Source organism: Aspergillus costaricaensis (genome assembly GCF_003184835.1).
Source record: "Aspergillus costaricaensis CBS 115574 unplaced genomic scaffold BO79scaffold_14, whole genome shotgun sequence".
NCBI classification, from domain to species: Eukaryota; Fungi; Ascomycota; class Eurotiomycetes; order Eurotiales; family Aspergillaceae; genus Aspergillus; species Aspergillus costaricensis.
In genome coordinates this window covers 487,103-508,021 of record NW_020291814.1, presented here as the reverse complement: position 1 = coordinate 508,021, position 20,919 = coordinate 487,103, and the positions used below count along the sequence as shown (strand labels likewise).

The 20,919-nt window shown below is 39.1% G+C and overlaps 4 protein-coding genes across 4 annotated transcripts; 3 read left to right on the top strand and 1 right to left on the bottom strand.

Moving 5' to 3' along the window:
• Positions 1–882: 882 nt before the first annotated feature.
• On the top strand, positions 883–3,556 carry BO79DRAFT_228059 (uncharacterized protein; the record flags this gene model as incomplete). The annotated part of the gene is made up of 6 exons (XM_025683934.1): positions 883–900; positions 2,460–2,544; positions 2,663–3,141; positions 3,191–3,259; positions 3,290–3,446; positions 3,477–3,556. 6 exons carry the CDS (start codon positions 883–885, stop codon positions 3,554–3,556), a joined length of 888 nt encoding a protein of 295 aa, XP_025540089.1.
• Positions 3,557–4,178: 622 nt separating this feature from the next.
• Positions 4,179–4,922, top strand: BO79DRAFT_264611 (uncharacterized protein). The gene is made up of 2 exons (XM_025686814.1): positions 4,179–4,363; positions 4,408–4,922. Exons 1-2 carry the CDS (start codon positions 4,317–4,319, stop codon positions 4,877–4,879), a joined length of 519 nt encoding a protein of 172 aa, XP_025540088.1. The 5' UTR covers positions 4,179–4,316; the 3' UTR covers positions 4,880–4,922.
• Positions 4,923–7,055: 2,133 nt separating this feature from the next.
• Positions 7,056–9,517, bottom strand: BO79DRAFT_121427 (TPR repeat protein; the record flags this gene model as incomplete). The annotated part of the gene is made up of 2 exons (XM_025677945.1): positions 7,056–8,506; positions 8,560–9,517. Coding segments are annotated over 2 exons (2,409 nt in total), but the record flags the coding sequence as incomplete, so codon positions are not given.
• A 1,066-nt stretch (positions 9,518–10,583) lies between these two features.
• Positions 10,584–11,293, top strand: BO79DRAFT_146977 (uncharacterized protein; the record flags this gene model as incomplete). Its single annotated transcript, XM_025678492.1, has 5 exons — positions 10,584–10,632; positions 10,674–10,713; positions 10,771–10,790; positions 10,908–11,002; positions 11,033–11,293. 5 exons carry the CDS (start codon positions 10,584–10,586, stop codon positions 11,291–11,293), a joined length of 465 nt encoding a protein of 154 aa, XP_025540086.1.
• Between the last annotated feature and the right edge of the window lie 9,626 nt (positions 11,294–20,919).

The window sequence follows — 20,919 nt, the reverse complement described above, 5'->3', positions numbered from 1 at the left end:
TGATCCTGTTATCGATGACTACGCTTCAAGACCTTTACATTAACTTATCGGCATGGAATCGACAGTGGTGGTTCAGCGTACCATCTATTTCCCTTCTTTCTACCACCCAATTCAATAAAGCAACCCGGAACTCGGCAAGGGTGTATGCCATCGTCAAGCTCCCCGAAGACGTTTGGCTACCGGAGGAAAGACCTTATGATTTATCTCTGAATCCAGAAGTAATCCCAATCAAACTCCAAGAGTTCCGAGATGTATTCTCTATAGATTTCTCCCAATAACTTCCCCCTCATGGCCCTGCGGACCACGCCATTGACATTAAACCTGGCGAGACACCCCCTTACGGACCTATATACCCCTTATCGGAAGCTGAACTCAAGATCTTACGAGAATATATTGAAGAGAATCTGAAACTGGGCTGAATCTAACCTTCCAAGAGCCCTGCAGGGGCCCCTATCCTCTTTGTACCCAAGAAAGATGGTAGTTTACGCCTTTGCGTGGACTACAGGGGTCTTAATAAGATTTTGGTGAAGAATTGCTACCCTTTATCTCTTATTTCAGAGATTCTTGACAGGGTCTCGGGTAGCAAATACTTCTTGAAGATCGATGTCAAGGATGTCTACTACCGAATCCGCATTAAGGAAGGTGATGAATGGAAGACAGCATTTTGCACCCGATACGGCTACTTTGAATATACTGTCATGTTATTCGGGCTAATTAATGCCTCTGCAACATTCCAAAACTATATACACACGGCACTTCGTGGACTTCTTGATGACTTTTGCGTGGCGTATCTTGACGATATCCTTATCTTCTTACCTGATAATGAATCTCATACAAGGCACATTCATCAAGTGCTAGAAAGACTCCGAGAAGCTCAACTCTATGCCAAGCCATCCAAGTGTTTGTTTTACCAATCCCAAGTTGAATTCCTAGGATATATCATCGATGCCGATGGAGTATCCATGGATCCTCAACGGGTAAACGATATTGTTTCGTGGCCGATTCCCGAAAGTTACCATGATATCCAGGTCTTCCTAGGATTCTGCAACTTCTACCGTCGATTCATTCAAGACTACTCATAAATTGCCTTGCCTCTTACCTCCCTACTTCGCGGAGCAGTTAACGGTTGAAAACCTGGGAAAATCTGCCTAAATCTACATGAGCGGCTTGTCTTTTGCTGCTTAATCACTGTCTTTCAACAAGCACCTCTACTAATGCACTTCAATCCTACGAAACCCCGACGTCTAGAAACTGATGCATTAAAGGAAGGGATGAGTGGTATCTTATCCCAACCTGATGATAAGGGTGTATTCCATTCAGTTGCTTTTTGGTCTCGTAAGTTCTCCGGCGCTGAGTTAAACTATGGTACTCCAGATCAGGAGCTATTTGCTATTGTTTACTTCTTTAAACAGTGGCGACAGTATTTCGAAGGTGCTCCCTAAACTATTGAAGTCTTATCTGATTATTTAAACTTGCAATCCTTCATGCGTCAAACCAGGATTAATGGGAGGCAAGCTCGATGGCTTATGAGCCTGATCCCTTATGATTTTATCATTAAATATAGAACAGGAAAGTCAAATCCCGCGGACGGACCTTCTAGAATGCCTTCGGGGTCCCAGGTAGAACCTGCTTCACAAGAAGAATTATTGACCCCAATCTGAGAGCGATTTGTGGGTGTTTCATCCCTGATAATAAGGGACTTAGTTAAAGAGAAATCCCAGTTTGAATCTCGAGATGCGCAGGGTTATCCTGGGTTCGATACCTGCATTGCGTTGAGCTCAAAGGACCCCAATGGTCGAGCCGGTATAGAGACAGCTGACTGGGCTGCCTGGGAGAACTTGTCTAGAGAGGCATTTGTTCCCCAGTCTACGGTGACACGAGTGTGTACCGCAGAAGTTTTGTACTCAAAGAATAGTAATCCTGAGTTACAAGAAATGATCTTGCGTTTGCAGAATGAAGATCCAGAGACATAACGGCGAAAAGCTGCCGTTTAATAAAGACAACCAGGCCAAAAGTACTGGACAGTAAGGACTACTGGTCATTTGTGTTTCAAAGACCGCTATTACATTCCTTCCTCCGAGACGCTACGCCAGGTGCTTATCTGTCTATATCATGATGATCCGCTAGCGGGACACTTTGGAAAGATAAGAACAGAAGGTGTATGTCGGTGGTCACCGAGCGCCCCAGATTGGCCCATCGCTGCTTTATTCAGTCCATTCAGTCATCTTCAGGTCGCTTCGGGGGCGCTGTCAGCGTCCTGAGCCGACCCCTCTAAAACGTGCTGCGCTACCGGGATGTGCTGACCGGGGCAGCCAGGCTGACCGGATATAAGACCTGTTCTTCTCTTTCACTAGTCAGAATCTGTATCTTCTATCCTCCACATGTTCGCTCTTCTCTCTGTGCTCCGATGTATACTGCTAAGTATGGTGGTGAAACGAGTATGCTTAAAAGTCTATCAGCAAGTCAACCTCGACGACCATGACAACTCAGAACGCAAATCCAGGGTATTGGGTCGGACTGAGAACCAGTATGATAGGACTTTAAGTCTTTTTAATGAGTTAGAAAACCTTTTTTTTCTAGGCATGTCTCCCACTTACGGAATCCAGCTTTCTTAAGCTATATCCCAGCGCCTCAGATCCGCCCGATATATGAACTTACAAAGGATTTATGGAATTTGTGAGCAAAAATACACAAGGTCGGCTGGGAGAATTTCCTACATCTGAAATAATGGAGGGATTTCGCCGGCGGTTCGAGTCTGCACTCCGTCTACATCGTGATTATGATATGCCGACTCATATATCCACAACAATTCAAGATTATATCGCGAATAATCTTAAAGAAACTGTCCTACTTTGCGAGGATGAAATGCCCAAAGACTCTGTATCACCTAACGATCTCATGATTATTCTAACACACCTCTGGTGCTGTGATTTCAAAGAGTACCGCGAGAAATACCCTGACAGGTCGCGAGTCCAGCTTAGCGCCTTTTTGCTGTTATACTGTTTTATGTCAGCAAGGACTGGAAAGGTGCATGAATCTACAGCTCATCGAGAACTGTCATGGAAGAAGACGAGCTTGAGTACCAGTTATGGCGGTGATGATGGTGATCTTGAAGCTCGTATTCTAGCAGTATATTATAAGGTATCTCTTCCTCAGCAGAATTTTATCTAATAGACTGACTCCCGAATAGCACTTTATACTTATTATTGAGTGGGTGAACGGTATCAAGATACTTGTTCTTACATATTCCTGTGTCTATGTAAAAGACTACTAAAAGAAAAAGAAATAGCAGCTCCCAATTCATGGGTTCTATGAAATATATAAAACAGAGGCTCCTCTTTTTTTCAATCTCTTGATGTTCTTTCTCCCTATGGCATGCGCAGATCGCGCCTTCATAGACTATATGTCTGTTGGTGAGATCATGGATGCAGCTGAAAACATGCAGGGTGATAATGATGAGAAAATAATTGCTAAAGTCGAACTTAGACCAGAGATGGAAAACATTCCCATCTTTCGGCCATACGATGAGCAGGCAGTTGAGGATTCTACTGGTTGATCTCGCAGAGCGGATTCTTTTGGTAAAGAACTTGCAGAACTTGAACATCATGCAGACTATACAGAAAATATTACAGGGCGTGCCTGCCGCCGATGGGCACTGATGGAAGCTGGTAAGTAATCTATATATCTTCTCTATTCCTCACTAATGTTGGGCTTACACAGATAAAAGCTATTCTGAAACTACAAGAATGAAGTTTGCAGGGCATGTTAATAAGGGTACTTTTAGCAGATTATATGCACACCCACTCTCTGAAGTAGATGAACCGGCCACCTATCTTGGCATTCCTGGCTGTCATGAGCATATATAAAACCAGCGCAGTATGGGAATTCACAGGCATCTATAACTTTGGCAGTCGCTCCCCGCCAAAGCAGAGTTCGAGTTTCAGGAGTGACCGGATATCATTGAACTTGATTAACAAATGCAATGTCTTACTAATGAGCTGAGCAAGCTTTAGGATTCTATTAGTAAGAAGAAAGTGCAGCTAGGGCAATATTAAATATACAACGAAAAGCAGAGGCATTATGTATAAGAACTCCAAATCTTACAGTAAATACAGAGGAGAACGTTGGTTATACAGCCGACTGCTATATATGAACAGATACTTTTTTATTACACATGAAAGATGATGCCAGAGCGCGATTTACTTGTTCAGCTTCTTCCCAGGAACAACTCCCTGTAAAGCCCCACAGGGAGAGCAGCTCTAGAAGCCCTTGAAGCTATATATGCAGGTCGTAGTGCGAGTACCTATAGTGCAGGAATGCAATCTGTGAATAGGGAGTGTCTTTATGGATGCTTGCTTACAGTGTAAGTATTTGCTCTGATATAAGTAATATCTACTAACAGCATAGTCATCATCCTCACCGCCGTTGGTCCCATTTATATGACTGTTATGAGAAGTACTTTTGCAAACAGAGCCCTGCGGATTTTGCACAGTGCTGTGTTGCTTGTTGTTGCTGGTTCACAAAGCCTGAAGAGTGGACATCGCATTACAAACACCACTTGACAAAGCCTGATGATTTGCTCCGCTGCGACCTTTTAGTTTTCCGACATGCTCTGGCTAAAGCAGCATACTGCCCATTTTGTCTCGGAGATAGCAGTCTCAAGCCTCATGAGCGCATGAAACAGTTTCTTGATTGCAGCAAATGGGATAGTCACATTAACTCCTATCTTTCCTCAGAGGTACTATCCAACCAATATTATTGCCGGCACCCAGCCTGTTCGGAGAACCTAGAGAGTCTGATGGAATTGAAATGGCATTTGGAGGATGTGCACTGTATCTTGCCCCTGCGAGGAAAGAAAAGGAAGGCTGATTCAGAATGACTAGGGTTTAACATGGTGTGGGAGTTCGCAAAGTAAATGACTGCATGAGTGGCTGCAATTAGCTATAGAGGCGACCGTTATTGCATTCCATGTCGGAAACATAGAAGTGCCTTTTGAAACCCTAATCACATGATGCGCTAACCCCGATATGAGCTTTTCGTAAATAACAGGTTTTGTACGTACAACATGATGATACCATCCGATAGCCATGGGACGAGGATTTCTTATATGCCCTCACTCCCGATAACTTGGCTACATACCCGCTAGTTACCGTCTGAGACACGCGGCGGAACGTGCAACAAGCCGTAGTCAGATCACGTCAAATTTCTGTTGGCGGGATAGGGAAATATGACAAGCATCTACAGAGATATAGGGTCGCCTGGAAATTTGTGCTGAATCGCAAGGCTTAGTTCCTCGAGGGCGCTGGCGGGAGACCTTAAAGCAGGCATCAAAGGCATGCTGCAAAAGAGGAAGAAACAACTTTGGCTAATCCAAGCCGAAGGCGCAGCCGTGAAATACAACAGTACGTACAGACTGTCTGTCAGTAGTTTCGAAAAGTTCTATAATTCTACAAATACCAATTGGATACTGACGGTGAACTAGCTGCAGAATTCGAGCAGGATCTTTCGTGTTTAACAACAGGTGTGATGATAGGGGTTACAGTATGTACGGAATAAAGAACGTACTATTCCTTATCCTTCTTGAAAAGGCCCTTTAGCTGCCTCACGAGAAGTCTTTTTTTCGACGCGTAGCTTGGCTTCGTTTCCTGTTCTGCTGGCGATCGATCTGCCAACGCAGGGGAAGGGATGTTGTTGTCGGACATCGCTTGTGGAGTTTCAGAAGCCTGTCTTGTTTTGGATCCTTTCATCAAATCCTCGTTAAAAGCAGCAAGGCTTCTCGCCGATATTACTCGATCAGGATGGTCTTCTGCAAGCACTTCTGATCGTATCGCGACCACATGTTCTAGCAGTCTGACTGCCTCCTTGACCTGTCCGTTGGCTTGATATGCTCCAGCAAGCGCGTGCTGTGATGCCAGTCGTGAGGGATGGTCTTCTGCAAGTACTTCTGATCGTATCGTGACCACATGTTCTAGCAGTTTGACTGCCTCCTTGACCTGCCCATTGGCTTGATATGCTCGAGCGAGCCCGTGCTGTGCTGCCAGTCGTGAGGAATGGTCTTCTGCGAATAGATGTGATTGTATTGCAACCACATATTCATGCAGTTTTACTGCTGCCTTGATCTGTCCATTGGCTTGATATGCGCGGGCGAGCACGTGTTGCGATGCTAGCCGGAAAGGATGATCTTCTGCAAATACATGTGATTGTATTGTAATCACATATTCAAGCAGTTTAACTGCCTCCTTGACCTGTCCGTTGGCTTCATATGCTCGAGCAAGCTCGTGCTGTGACGCCAGTCGATCAGGATGGTCTTCTGCGAATACATATGATTGTATTGCAACCACATGTTCAAGCAGTTTGACTGCTTCTTTGACCTGTCCATTGGCTTCATATGCTCCAGCGAGCCCGTGCTGTGACGCCAGTCGATCAGGATGGTCTTCTGCAAGCACTTCTGATTGTATTGTGACCACATGTTCAAGCAGTTTGATTGCCTCCTTGACCTGTCCATTAGCTTGATATGCTCGAGCGAGCTCGTGCTGTGATGCTAGTTGTGAGGGATGGTTATCTGTGAGTACTTCAGATCGTATCACGACTACATGTTCAAGCAGTTTGATTGCCTCCTTAACCTGTCCATTATCTTGATATGCGCGAGCGAGCTCGTGCTGTGATGCCAGTTGTGAGGGATGGTTATCTGTGAGTACTTCCGATCGTATCGCGACCACATGTTCAAGCAGTTTGATTGCCTCCTTGACCTGTCCATTGGCTTGATATGCTCCAGCAAGCGCGTGCTGTGATGCCAGTCGTGAGGGATGGTCTTCTGTGAATACATGTGATTGTATTGTGATTACATGTTTAAACATTTTGATTGCCTCCTTGACCTGTCCATTAGCCTTGTATGCTTGAGCGAGCTCGTGCTGTGATGCTAGTCGTAGAGGATGATTTTCTGTGAATATATGTGATTGTATTATGACCACATGTTCAAGCAGTTTGATTGCCTCTTTGACCTGTCCATTAGCTTGATATACTCCAGCAAGCGCGTGCTGCGAGACCAGTCGTGAGGGATGGTCTTCTGCGAATACTTCCGACCGTATCGCGACCACATGTTCAAGCAGTTTGACTGCCTCTTTGACCTGTCCATTGGCCTCATATGCTATAGCGAGCTCGTGCTGCGATAAAAGCCGATCCGCATTGTCTTGGGCGAGACCTCCATCCCTCCACTTGCAAGACTCCTCTAGCCAGAGAACAGCTTCTTTTATTCGCCCATCAACGCGTAAGCACCGCCCGACTTTCAAACAAAGCTTGCTCATCTCCTCTGTATCTTGGCACTGCTTATCCTTCTTTATACGTGCCACATGCGGCAGGTAATCCCGCCAGACCTCACGGTTAATGTAGTCGTCGGAGGGAAAGACTTCCACGATGTGTTTCAACGCCGCTATTTTCGTTTCTGCTTCATGACCGTTCTGGTTTACCCATATTCTGGTCGCCAAGTGGACAAGCCTATGCATATCGAATTTCATGCCACTATCTCTTCTCTCCAGAAATGAGTAGGAGCAGAGTGTACCGATGGCCCCTGCCAGCCGTGCTTCGGGATAGGCTGCTGGTAAAATAGAGTATGGGATTGCCCTCCACTCAATGCAAGATATAAATGCGAGGAGATTTGCCGCTAATGTGTCATATTCGAGAATCTTGTTAAAGTTCATTGTCCATGTCTTCGCGACTGTGTTTGGCAAGTTCCTGTATCGTGTTTTATCGCCGAACTCCGTGCTTATAAGTGCAACAGCATCTTGCTCTGTCTGTTTTAGTAAGCGTAAATACTCGGAGATAGAGCTTTTGTTTGCGTTAATATATGCCGCCGCCTGGGTGATAGCCAACGGGAGATATTCTAGCTCCGCAAGAAGGTTCATCACAGTCTTAGAGTTGTCAGAAGGGCTCTTTCGAACCAAAGACTTCTCTAACAATTCCGTCGTCTCCTGTCCCGTTAGTTTTCCGATCTCAACAACATCACTGCCCGTCAAATATTGCGCCACGGCTCCATGTCGCGTTGTGAAGAGGGTCAGGCCATCATCGCTTTCCGGCAGAAAGGCGAGCAAGCCTTCTGTTTGGTAGGTCCCACGAAGTAAGTCAAGGTCATCAGCGTTGTCGACAATTAGCAACCACTTTCCTGCGGTCTTCGCGGATAGACGTCGCCGCAGTAAGATTTTCACATCTTCACTGCTTTCTTCCTCGTGGCGTATTCCTAATGCCCCTGCTATCTCCCTGCAGCCCAGCTCAAAAGATTCCATACTCAACGCTTGTACCCAGAAAATGGAGAATTCCGGACAGTCCATCTTGACAGAGTATGCGAACTGTAGCGCGACTTGTGTTTTACCGATACCGCCAAGGCCGCTGAGTGTCACCTTCTGGCAATCTTTCTTCACAAGGAGCTTCTGTTTCAGCGTATCGAGCTCTCCACTTCTACCGACAAATCTATGATTCCGTTGCAAGGGGAGGTAGAAGGTACGCTTTGTCTCTATAGAGTGTGAGACTTAATTCTAATTTTAGAGGCGTGATACCTAGACTAACCTCGCAGTGCTTCCTCGACGGTTTTTGTGTTCACTATATCCGGCGCCGGTATTACTCCCAGTAACTCCTTCGCGTATGCCGCTGCGGTTCCCGCAGCATACGGCTGCCATCTCTTGTTCTTGTGCGAGTCAGCGTAGTCGCAGATTCCGCGGATCACGAGGCACGGGAAGTTATTCATCAGGCCAGCTGCCTCCATCTCGAAGCAGAGAACTCCTCCGAATTCGAAGCTGATCCTGTCCCGTTTTACACTGTCCCTCATCACCTGGTTCCCCGATGCGATTGTACCGTAGTGAATCATGGGTGTATTATCCGCCCGCCCCTTCCTTTGTATCGTTCTCGTGGCCGTGCATGATGAACAGTCATCCTCTCCAGCATGATTGTACTCTGCTTCAAACAGCATATCGCTCCCAGCTTGATCGCGGCTAAACTTGCGAAGGATACTAAGCTTTGACAGGTGCAGCGACAGACTACTTCTTCGTCGGTCGAGGTTGGATCGAAGCTTCGTAACGGCAGCGAGTAGAATCATAGGTGGAGCGTTAAGGAACCCCGTCCGCTTGAACTCGCCTGGTATTGACTTTCCAAAGTCGTATTGCACCACCCCGCCATGACCGTTTCCCGGCTGGCTGACCACAACGTCACCAAGCCGAATATCCGCTTCTTTACTTGGAACGCCGCCCCCTATTCCCACCATCAGCCCAAATCGAACGGCCGGAAACGTGCTCTTCATCTGCATGGCGACTGCCGCAGCAGAATTGTTACCCGTCTGGCCTGCAGGCAGACACGCCAGAACGACGTTGTGGGCCCCTATAGATCCTAGCGTATATATATTCGAATCGGTGTGATTCGGAGGGAGGTCTTGATGTTCTTCGTCAAGCATCTCCTGTGCGGCAGTGAGCTCATCCGGCAAGGCGCATACCCACCCGACCGTATAGTCGTGGTGACTGAGGCGACGGGCCATCTTGCTTTGGTGTCAGCTAACACTGGGCTTGACTTGTCTGTGGGATTGGTATTGATAACCAGTACAAAGGGCGAGACGCCTTCTTCGAGATAAATCCGAGGAAGGGCGCGCATCGCCCATGGCTGACATGGAAAAGGAGCAAGGCTGTGCCGCTGGTGTCACGTGGCGCTAATTTGAATCCGCAATCCCTGCACAGATACGCAACGAGACCCAATAAAATCTGGCGTGTAGACCGGGGTCAAGATGAGGGGTGACCAGCCAGTCCGCCTGACTATATCCCATTACTAAGTCAGATCCGGGCTCACCGACAATATCGAATAATATGACTGAAGCCCGGTTGATTCATGGGCATAGGTGTCGTTGGCGGCTTTAGTTTTTGTCCAGTCCAGGTAGTGTGAGAATGCGTCTAATGCTGGAAGATGACATGAATACGTTGAACTCATCCCAAAGAACCTACTATTTTCACAATATGTAGGCAGTTTTCTCAACGGGATGTCACAAATGATATCTGAAACCGCAGCAGTGATGCATGGAGTGGCCGGACAGACGGATCAGGGCTGCGTAATAACCACATGTGTCCCCGCATGTGAGACAGTGTAGAAAGCTCGGACTGCTAAGACTTTGATAATTTTGCATGGTAGGGGCAGGTGGGGTTAATGACTTACTACCCGCTTAGGTCGACAGGTTATTTATCGAGCAGTACAGTACCCTACAGCTTATGTTTCATACGGTTTTCAGATTTACCATTCATGCTTGGAACGAGACTGTCGATACGGAAGTAGCCATATCAGGATTAGCCTATCATGTGACTAGGGTTTGAAGTATGCGTCAATGTTTGCCAACATGGAATGCAATAACGGTCGCCTCTGTATCGCTTACTAGTAGAACCCAGTGTTTTACTTTTCCATTAAGTCTGTTGTATATAAAATGACATCATTTGCTTCCCCACTCTAATTTATATGTGCTAAATCAGTTGCCGATAATTATATAATAAAAGGCTGAAATAGCACTCCTCCCTTCCACATGATGACCAAGTACTCAGGAACATTATTTCCATTGATTTATCATGTTTCCTGCATACTTGTATTACCCCATCTACTGTAGTTTTATCTTGGGTATGATATCCTGCTCATGTTGTCTGGCTATACGTCTGCAGGCCTCGTACCAAACAACCCACAAGCTCAGTGTCGAGGATGGTAAGTAGGTATACAAGATAACTGACCGATGGTGGATACTAATCATACCTCTTACAGTCTGTCTTATACTGTCTTGGGTAAGTGCCAGTTACTGTACACCAAATTACTCAGACTTCTCAAAAATCACAGGCTTGTAGCATAGCGACCCAAGTGATAATCTTATGTGAGATTTTATCTTTAATTTCACTCTTTAGCGGGGCTTACAAAGAAAAAAGGGGCTTTAAGCCACGCAGGTCTTGGGCATCACATATGGTACCTAAATGAGAAGACTATTGATATATATCAGAAGGTATATCATGAACATCTACTATTATCTAAGGTAGATCTTGGGTTAACATTCCCAGCTGCTTCTCTCAGTATTCTGTTCATTTGTTTTCAGGATATATCTAACCCGGCTTTCTCAAATATTATTCCTACATCAAGTCATCATTATCACAGATACCCAGTGGCTCCGTACCGTTCTAGTTGTCGTTATAGTGTTAATATCCCTAGAATCATGCACTCTAGTTACTTGTTTTATCTTTACTTATCAGCCAATATCAAAGTCTTGGAACATCGCACTTCCAGAAAAATGTATTAACAAGACCGCTATTTTTATGTCAGTGGCAGTGTTCAATATCATGTCAGACTTCTGCCTAATTATCCTACTTGTCCTGCTAATATAGCACATACAATTATCAAACTCCTATAAAAAGAAATTCTTTATTCTTTCCAGTTTGGCTTGTTTATCAGCATACCTAAATCCTGTTATTAGCAATACAGCTAAGAAAAACAGGATATTTATCATAAGTGCTGTCCGCTTACAATTTACTATTCCTCTACTGAAATCTGATGATCTGACATATAAAATAGCACCTGTGGCCTTATTAATATAAGTTTAATAACATGATAAATAGTTATGCTTGCTAAATTTATAATACTTAGTAAAATAGAAACCAATGTGACTATTATCATTATATACTTTCCCGCAGTAAGACAATTAATTCACAGAACTGCATTGAGAACCTCTACACAGTTTTGATTTTTTGTATCTCATATAAGAGTAATACACTTAATGGCTATTTCTAGTCTATATAATTAAGCTCTCAACTGAAAAGCTGTCCAGGTTCTTATAAGATTTGATTTATTTTATATACATCAATGACAACCCTCCTGTAATGGTTTTACAGTATTACCATAGAGCATGATTCTAGAGCACATTCTGAGTCAAGCATTTCTAGCTTTTTTGATGTGATTAACCACTCTCCAAATAGGTCTTCGAGTTGGTAACTCATCTGGGGATTATATCAGGTATAAACATGTTTTTTACACTTGCTGTTAGAATTTATATGACTTGAGTTCCTATATACCTCATATGCATGGGTTGTTGCTTTCTTCTTAAATAATCTCAGCTTCTTCCTTTATAACTTTTTCTTAAAGCTTATTAATAGTTAATTTATTTTCTCCCAAAGTGCAAAATTTCTTGGAGTAAGATAAAAAAATTTACAGTATCAGTATTGGACAAGACAGTTTTATACTTATTATCTTAAAACAGGATCAGATATCTTTTTCTAGTCTTCCTCTACCTCTATTTTGATGTCCGAGAAACACTTGACTCTGTGTTAACTTATATTATTACTGGACATGATAACAAAAGATACCTTATATTTAACCAAGTATCTACCTATAATATTCTCTAGAAGCTGATTCTCTAGAATACTGCATGAAAGCAGACTGGGAATAGTAATCTTTATATAAACTATATCTGTTTATAAGGTTATAAGTTGGCCTTGTATACTGAACCATCAAATTCAATAATAAAAGAGAAATTTAGTGTACCGTAGAGTGGCGGTGGTGTCTATTATAAAATAAAAGTATTAAAAATTATTAACAACGCAGGCGCTAGAATTCCCAGTTAAACAGGCACGCGGCTGAAGGCCTCTATATATTATTTTCTAGACTTCTAAAATTACATACACACAGCAGAGTTTCATTTATCTTTTTGCATAACCAACTCTTCGTAATCGGATACTTTCAGAGACTTAGGTCTACACTTCCCTCATATTTTAATAAATACTGTCACTATAAGGCCACAGAAACTGTACACAAAAAGAAAATAATTTCCCTATTACCACACTATGATCTGATTAACTAATAACAGCAATCAGTGGCCTCGAGCAAGATATAGCAATAATAGACTACAAACAGTAGTACTTACTGCAGATATTGACTCTCTCTCTGAAAAGGGCTAGGCCCTGTCAGCCATCTGGAATCGGAACATCTATGTTCCGACCCGTCTGGTTCTGGACCTTGACCCGGAGACACCCGTAAGAAGGATGGAAATCTCCAGAGTAGTGAAAGAGTTTACTGGAGTTACAAAGAAAAACTCCCAGGAGAGTTATCTATAAGAAGGACTAACCTGTCCGTAGATTAGATAGTTCTTTCTCTAATGAATTCAACTTCTCTACCAACTACTGTACCTTACGTAGTCCTTCCGGCTTCTTAGCCTGTCACAGTTTTGAATTCGTTCTCTTTTAAAGTATCTATCAGATAATAGACCGGCAATGTGCAACGACCACGACGAATCAATAGATACCTCCAGCCACCATGGAGACACTACCCAAGCCGACATTATTGACTAGTTGGCTAAACGCATCGAAGAACTAACAATCCAGAGTACAGAAATACAACGTGTCATCTCCTAACAGAGTATGATAACAGATAACAAGATTGGGGCCAGCCTCAAACAGGTTGAGTAATTCATTAATATCCGACTCCTGTCTTCTCAGGTGTTTGCTACAGTATCCCTGTCTATATCAGCATTGGCATCAGCATCGGTACCAGCCCAAGATCCGGCTGATGCAAAGAAACCAAAGTTACCAACACCCGCGAGCTTTGATAGAAAGGACAAAAGCAAGTTCTTGAATTGGCTTAATGGTGTATGGACAAAGATCAGGATTAACTAATGATTCATTGGCACGCCGGCTGAACAGGTCTGGTACATATTTATATTCCTGGACAGAGAAATTAAAGTAAAGATTAATCTATGGATGGAGGCCAACCACAAGATTTTATTCTTCTCAGCCACAGCTTTAATTGATTATCTTAAACTGATCTATAAGAACCCAGCTTGACAAGAAAAAGCTATTAGTAAGCTGTCTACTCTCAAGCAAGAAAATCAAACAGTTAATAATCTCTTAGTGGAAGTCAACAACCTGCTAATCGAGGCCGGAGGGTACAGCTGGAAGAACTTAAATAAAAAGAATCTCCTGTACTAAGTTCTAAATGACAATATCTGCTGACAGATAATAGATATTAAATAGAAACCAGACTTTGAAGGCTTTTGCCGACAAGTTAAACGGGTAGTTAATGAACTCATAAAAGTAAACTGACTTTCAGGAAAGCAACCGGGATGCTTAAACACTTAGGCAGGTAGTACTTCCAAGAAAGTAATTATAAATGATGCTATGGATTGGAAACCTACAACAGTAAGTACAGGACCTGCTTAATGAGTCTAATAAGTATTAAAAAAAATACTAGCTAAATACTGTAAGACAGGACTCTGTCTATACTGTAGGTCCTCAGAATACTGTATTACTAGATATCTTTATCTACCACCACGGCGCCTCCAAGACTTGAAGAGCGAAGTCTACTAAGCTCTACTTGAAGATAACCCGGCCAGTAAAGCCAGCCAGGTATTAAAAAGCCTGATTACTTAGTAATCTCCAGCTCCAGAAAAAATATAGTTTCCCTGGATTATTGCCTGGGGGGGCATATACTAGTTGACCATGATTATAAAAAATTCAAAAAAGAGATTTAAAAATTTAAAAACCACTATACCTTCTCCATATTAGGATTAATTAATAAAATTTATTTTACAAATACCTTGATTGACACCAGCTACATATTTTATAAGATAATTAGCTGGAACTTTGTAAATAAAAATAAACTGGAGCACGTCTTTATTAAACCCTAAAGTATCAAAGGATTTAAGAGAGGGGAAGCCTGTATAATTAAATTAATAAAAATATTACTGGACATAGGTGGGAGCCTGCAGAAGTATATATATTTCTATATTCTGCTATGTATATATAAATATGATATTATATTAAGACTTCTGTAGATGAAGCACTAGGATGTGGTGTTTTAAGCCAAGAACTTTATACTTAATATCCAGAGCATGAGAGTAGAAGTATAATGCAGGTAAGAATAGAACTGCTTCTTAGTATTATTCATAATCTCCATCAACACGTGGTGCACTTGGAAGAATTAAAGAAAGAAAAAAGATTTAATAGAGCTGTTTACAGCAAGCCTGGCAGATATTAATAAAGCTTTTTATAAACTTAATTGGTTAAAAAATCCCGCAGAAATAGAAAATAAACTACCAGGCCCCTATCATAAATACTTAGATATTTTTAATAAAATAACAGCAGATATTCTACCATCCTACTGCCCGGGGTGGACCATGCTATCAAGATAATTAGAGATACTGAAGAAAAGGAAAAGGAGATCTCTTGGGGCCCCCTCTACTAAATAAATTAATTAGAACTCTTGGTACTATAGAAGATTCTAATTAATCTCCTGAAAAAAGAATTTATAAAAATTAGTAATTCTCTGGCAGCCGCACCTGTGCTGTTTATCTTGAAACCTGGTAGTAGTCTATATTTCTATACAGACTACTGAGTATTTAACTAAATAATTATAAAAGACCAGTATCTCTTACTACTTATTTAAGAAATCCTCTAATGTATTTCAAAGGCCTGCTATTATATTAAACTAGATATTATCTAAATCTTTCACCACATCTGGATTAAAGAAGAAGATAAATAGAAAACTATATTTTATACTTACTTTAGACTATTTAAATAGTTGGTGACCCTGTTCAGACTTACTAACTATCTAAGTATATTCCAGTAATATATTAACTAGATTTTACAGAAATTTCTTGATAAATTCTGCTCTGCTTATATTAATAATATTCTTATTTTTACAGATAGAAGCCTGGCCATATACTATGTCTAGATACAGTAAATACTGGGATATTTACAGGATGCCAGCCTCTAAGTAGATATTAATAAATATGAGTTTGAGATAATTATTATAAAATATCTGGGATTCATTATTAAGATAGGGAAAGAGATCTGTATAGACCCTGTTAAGGTCCAGGTTATATAAGACTGAGAAATACTGAAGACTGTCTGTGATATTAGGACTTTTCTAGGATTTACTAATTTCTACTGGCAGTTCCTTAAGGACTGGGGGGTTTACTCAGAATTTCTAATATAACTTATTAAAAAGAATATCAAGTTCAGCTGGACACCAGAGACCTAAAAAATATTTAAAACTCTTAAAAAGATCTTTACTACTGCCCCTGTCCTCGTGTATTAGGATCTTAAATAAGAAATACTAGTAAAAATTAACTCCTCTGGGTGGTATACAGGAGGGGTATTATTTCAGTGGAATGATTAAAAAATCCTCTGCCTGGTGATATATTTTTTAAAGAAAAACCTGCCTGCAGAATATAATTACTAAATCTATAATAAAAAACTATTAGTAATTATCTGAGTCCTGCAGAAATAGGAGCCAGAGCTTATTATACTTCCTTATTTTAAAATTCTCAGTAATTATTGAAACTTAGAATACTTCATGACTCAACGGCGGCTCACAGAGTAATAAATATATTAGACTTAGTTCTTAAGCTGTTTTAACTTCATGATTAATTACTGCCCAGGGATAATAAATGCTTGATTAAATATTTTATCTTAAAGATTCTAGAATATATCTAAGAAGAAAGATAAGTATATTATAAATTAAGAGATCTAGCTATTTTACTCTGTACCTGAAGAAGGGCTTATTTATATAATACCTGCCAATAAAATTCCTGATAAAAAAATCCCTGCCAGTCTAGAGCCTGAGAAACTAGTATTGAATAATCTGTGGGAGCAAGCAGAACAGGCTGATAAGAATCTAAAAGAATATTATGAAACAGTAGCTGAAGGCAGGCCTGAGCTTCTTAAATAACTAAAATTAAAAGTCTTTATTATAAAGTGCCAGCTGGATGTAAACTAATATTTGTTTTTCTATAAGTAAGTCTAGATCTTTAATTCAGAGTTTTTATAAACTTAGATTATCTAAGAAGTCTATAATAATGTAATCACTGGACATTCTGGATAGAACTAGACTTATAAAATAATTACTTATTACTACTACTAGCTAGATATAAGTAAAGATATTTACTAGTTCTGCTGTAACTATAACAGCTGTAAAACTAATTATATCTGAAGAGACTGTAAGTAAGGTCTCTTGAAATTACTACTAATTTCTGATTAATCTTGGTAAGATATTATTATTAATTTTCTGGTAAACCTCCCGGAGTCTTAAGATTATAAAAATATTATAATTATCACTGACCAGTTAACCAAAGATATTATTATTAAAGCTGTCCTGAGCATGGACATGAAGGACTTTATAAATATATTTATCTAAGTATTTTACAGTTATTATAGAATACTCTAATCAGTGGTTTCGGACTGCAGTTTTCAGTTTGTAAGTAAATTATAAATAATTCTGTGTAAGGCCCTGGGTATTAAATAATATTTTTCTATTATTTATTATTCTGAAATAGATAGAGCGACAGAATACTGAATTATGGTTATTAAGATTTTTCTATAATATTTTATAAACTAATAACAGATTAACTAGTAAGAATTACTATCCCTGACGCAGTTAGTTTTAAATAACTGGAACTCTGTATTAACAGGAATAAGTCTTTTCTTCTTATAGCATGGCTTCTATATAAAGTCCTTAGACTTAAATATTAAAATAGACTTTCCAGAATATAGCTAGGTCAGGAACTTCTAAGAGTAGATTAAAGCCATTTTCAGTAAATTCTAAGGAGTCTGAGATATTGCTAGCTTAATAATAGTAGCAATATAAGAAATACAGGAATGATATATTAATTAATAGTAAAATCCTACTTTCTACTATAAAGAAAATGACAAGGTCTGGTTAAATCTGAAAAATATTATAATTAATTAATTTAGTAAGAAGTTGGACCAGCAGAATATAAAATTCATAGTACTGGAACAGATCGGGATATATATATACAGACTAGATATACTATCTGGAATCCATCCAGTATTTTATATTAATCTACTCTAACCTGCTGCTACAGACTCTTTATCTATCTAAAAAATAACTGATTAATAACTGGATGTTATTATTATAGGAGATGGTACTGAGGAATATATTATTAAGAAAATCATAGATAAGAAAAATATGCTCTAAGGAAAATACAGCTATAAAAAAATGTTTCTAGTTAAATAGAAGGAATATATTAAATCTACATGGAAACTAGTAATTGAGCTTTATGATACTGAGATCTATAAATACTGGTATAATTCTATTTATTTATCTTATTTAAAGAAATCTACATCGGCTCAGCTATGTTATGATAGAGAGGACGGTGATTGAAAAAAGCTAGATTCTGTCAATTATCTGGAATTAAAATATCTATATTCTGACCCATCTAGTTCTGGATCTTGACCCGGAGATATCTGTAAGAAGGATAGAAATCTCCAGAGTAGTAAAGAAGTTTATTAGAATTACAAAGAAAAACTCCCAGGAGAGTTATTTATAAGAAGGACTAATCTGTCTGTAGATTAGATAGTTCTTTCTTTCTCTACCAACTACTGTACCTTACGTAGTCCTCCCGGCTTCTTAGCCCGTCACACAGGCAAGCAAGCTAATAATTATACAGGATAACATCCAAAGATATAAAGGCATTGCTATAGTTTATCCTATAATTTAAGAAAAAACAAATTATTATTAATTCAGCACAAGTAAGATCAAAGAATTAAAGATTAGTATATAAATATTAACAAGAGTCAGGAGGCATTCAACATATATATAGTACATCATAAGACACCAAGGATCGTGAAATATGAAAAAATAGCGCGAGCTAACCAACAGCTAGGTAATACTACTTAATACAGTCTAACACTACTTTTAATAAATGCCTAACTCATGATTAAATAGGCACATAATCTGGATAAATATACTTCATTTACTAAAGTTAGTATCTCACAACCGCCTGTAATACCGACCTCCGTCTACATACAGTAGTAAGATTTTGACCCATAACCACACCTACCTAACTAAAGAAGTCAATTTGCAGGCTCCATTTTCTGGGATATAGTCACACTCTTCTGCTGGGGTACAAGTAATACTTACAGTAATCAGAATCTTAATTCTACATATAATTTACTTCATATATCAAGTTTATTATTTCTTATACTCTTATCTGAAGTATAATCAGCAATCTGCTCTCCGTTCTTTAGAGATATACTATATATATTAAAGAAGTCTTAATTTTATTAGTCAAAAGAAAGCCATGTTCTGGGGTAATTATTCAACAGTACTGTAGATACAGATTAACTATCTTACAACTGATTTAATCTAACCCATTCTGCTAAGTGTTTAAGAAGAAAAAATACTTAATAATCAAGTTTTACTATCTGTATATACTCTTAAGAAAGCGAAGTTACAAGCAAATAAACTTGCATGGCTTCAGTATCACAAACATAAACAGCCTTTTATTCTGGTTATAGATAAAACTATCCCATACAAAACTGTTTCAATAAGCCTGGCGGCGTGATAATATCTTTATATAAATACTGATAAGAAAACTCACTTAATGAGAAAGCCTATTTTACTAGTATAATAGATATCTATTTTCAGTGACTGTTCATTAATCTCATGCCACTAGTATAGGCAGATAAGATTTACTTATATCCAACAAATACCATAAAAAATCTTAGCAGCTGTTTACTTCATGACTTTATTAATCTATATTTCACCTGCTGTACTAAATTAATTAATATCCATAATTATATTTTTATCTCCTCAGGTGCGTGTGATGTCAAGTTCAAAGTTCTTTTAATAAAATCTTTAGAGTATGGGTTCATTACACAGAAAACAAATATTATACTCTCAGGACTGCGACCATAATTAAGTTAAAGCTTTTAACAATATATTATCCGCAGACTAATAGATAAATAGAAATTATTAATTAATATATAGCTTAGTAACTTATTTTATTTATTAATTACTTTTAGGATAACTGGTCAGAACTACTATTATTTATTAACTTTATTACTACAGCTCTGTCCCATGAATCTACTGGATTATCTTTATTTATAATTAAGAAAAAGTATGAATCCTAAATATTATTTAACTAGACTTCTCCAGTAAACCTGCTACTATACACTATTATCTGAGACTAAGCCTGTGAATTTACTTGCTGTATAAAGTAGATCTAGATCTTTATATAAGATAGAATCCAGGAGGCACAGGGCTAGCAGATATAATAAACTAATTAATCTTGTTATTTTATTAATTTTAATATCAGTAATAAAATTTTTATTAATATCTGTAATTAGAGATGGGGCCAGTTCTTGTAAAAATTATTAGAAAACTAGTATAATTCTGTACCTATCATTGATAAGATTAATAATATATATAAGATTTATCTTCCTAAGAATATATATATATACCCTGTTTTCTACCCTGAGAAGCTCTGCCTATATAATATATTTAATCTATTACCAGAACAGATCTAAAACGCCGCTGTATCTATCAAAGTTAATAATTAAATAAAATAAGAGATTAAAGAAATTATAGCTAGCTGTCTGTAATACAGTTATCTTTAATATAGAGTTAAATAACTGGTATCTGATATAGCTAATTATATCTAGTATCTAGTAGAGAATTTCAAGAATATCTTTTTCTATTTTTAAAATTATTATATAAAATATCCTGCCTGTCCCGGACCCTCTAAGTATTTCCTGTAATAATTAATAACTGCAGAGACTAATAAATTTATGCTGGAATATAAAAAAAATAATTTATCTCTAGCTGAGGGCAGCCAGACCTAAATAGAGGGATAATATAATAGTAAGTAATATCTCAGGATCATATAACTTCTGTTTTATTTACTTTATTTACTGCCTCACATGGCTTATTTATCTTTATATAATCATATATTCTCCCTGAGCTTCTTCCTTTCTTTCCTCATGCTAGAAATTCTCGTTAGATAGCACCAAATTTGACTATTTGATCAGCTTCCACATATTTTAAATAAATAAATTTATATATAAATTTATATATATTTATTTATATTATATTAATAAAATATAAAATTACTAGTTACTAATATCTACTAGAAAT

Bases quoted from the DNA above. Each gene is read 5' to 3' on its own strand.
- BO79DRAFT_264611 (XM_025686814.1), top strand. From the start codon at position 4,317: ATGCAATCTGTGAATAGGGAGTGTCTTTATGGATGCTTGCTTACAGT. The intron at 4,364-4,407 runs GTAAGTATTTGC...CTAACAGCATAG, and splicing joins TATGGATGCTTGCTTACAGT to TCATCATCCTCACCGCCGTT.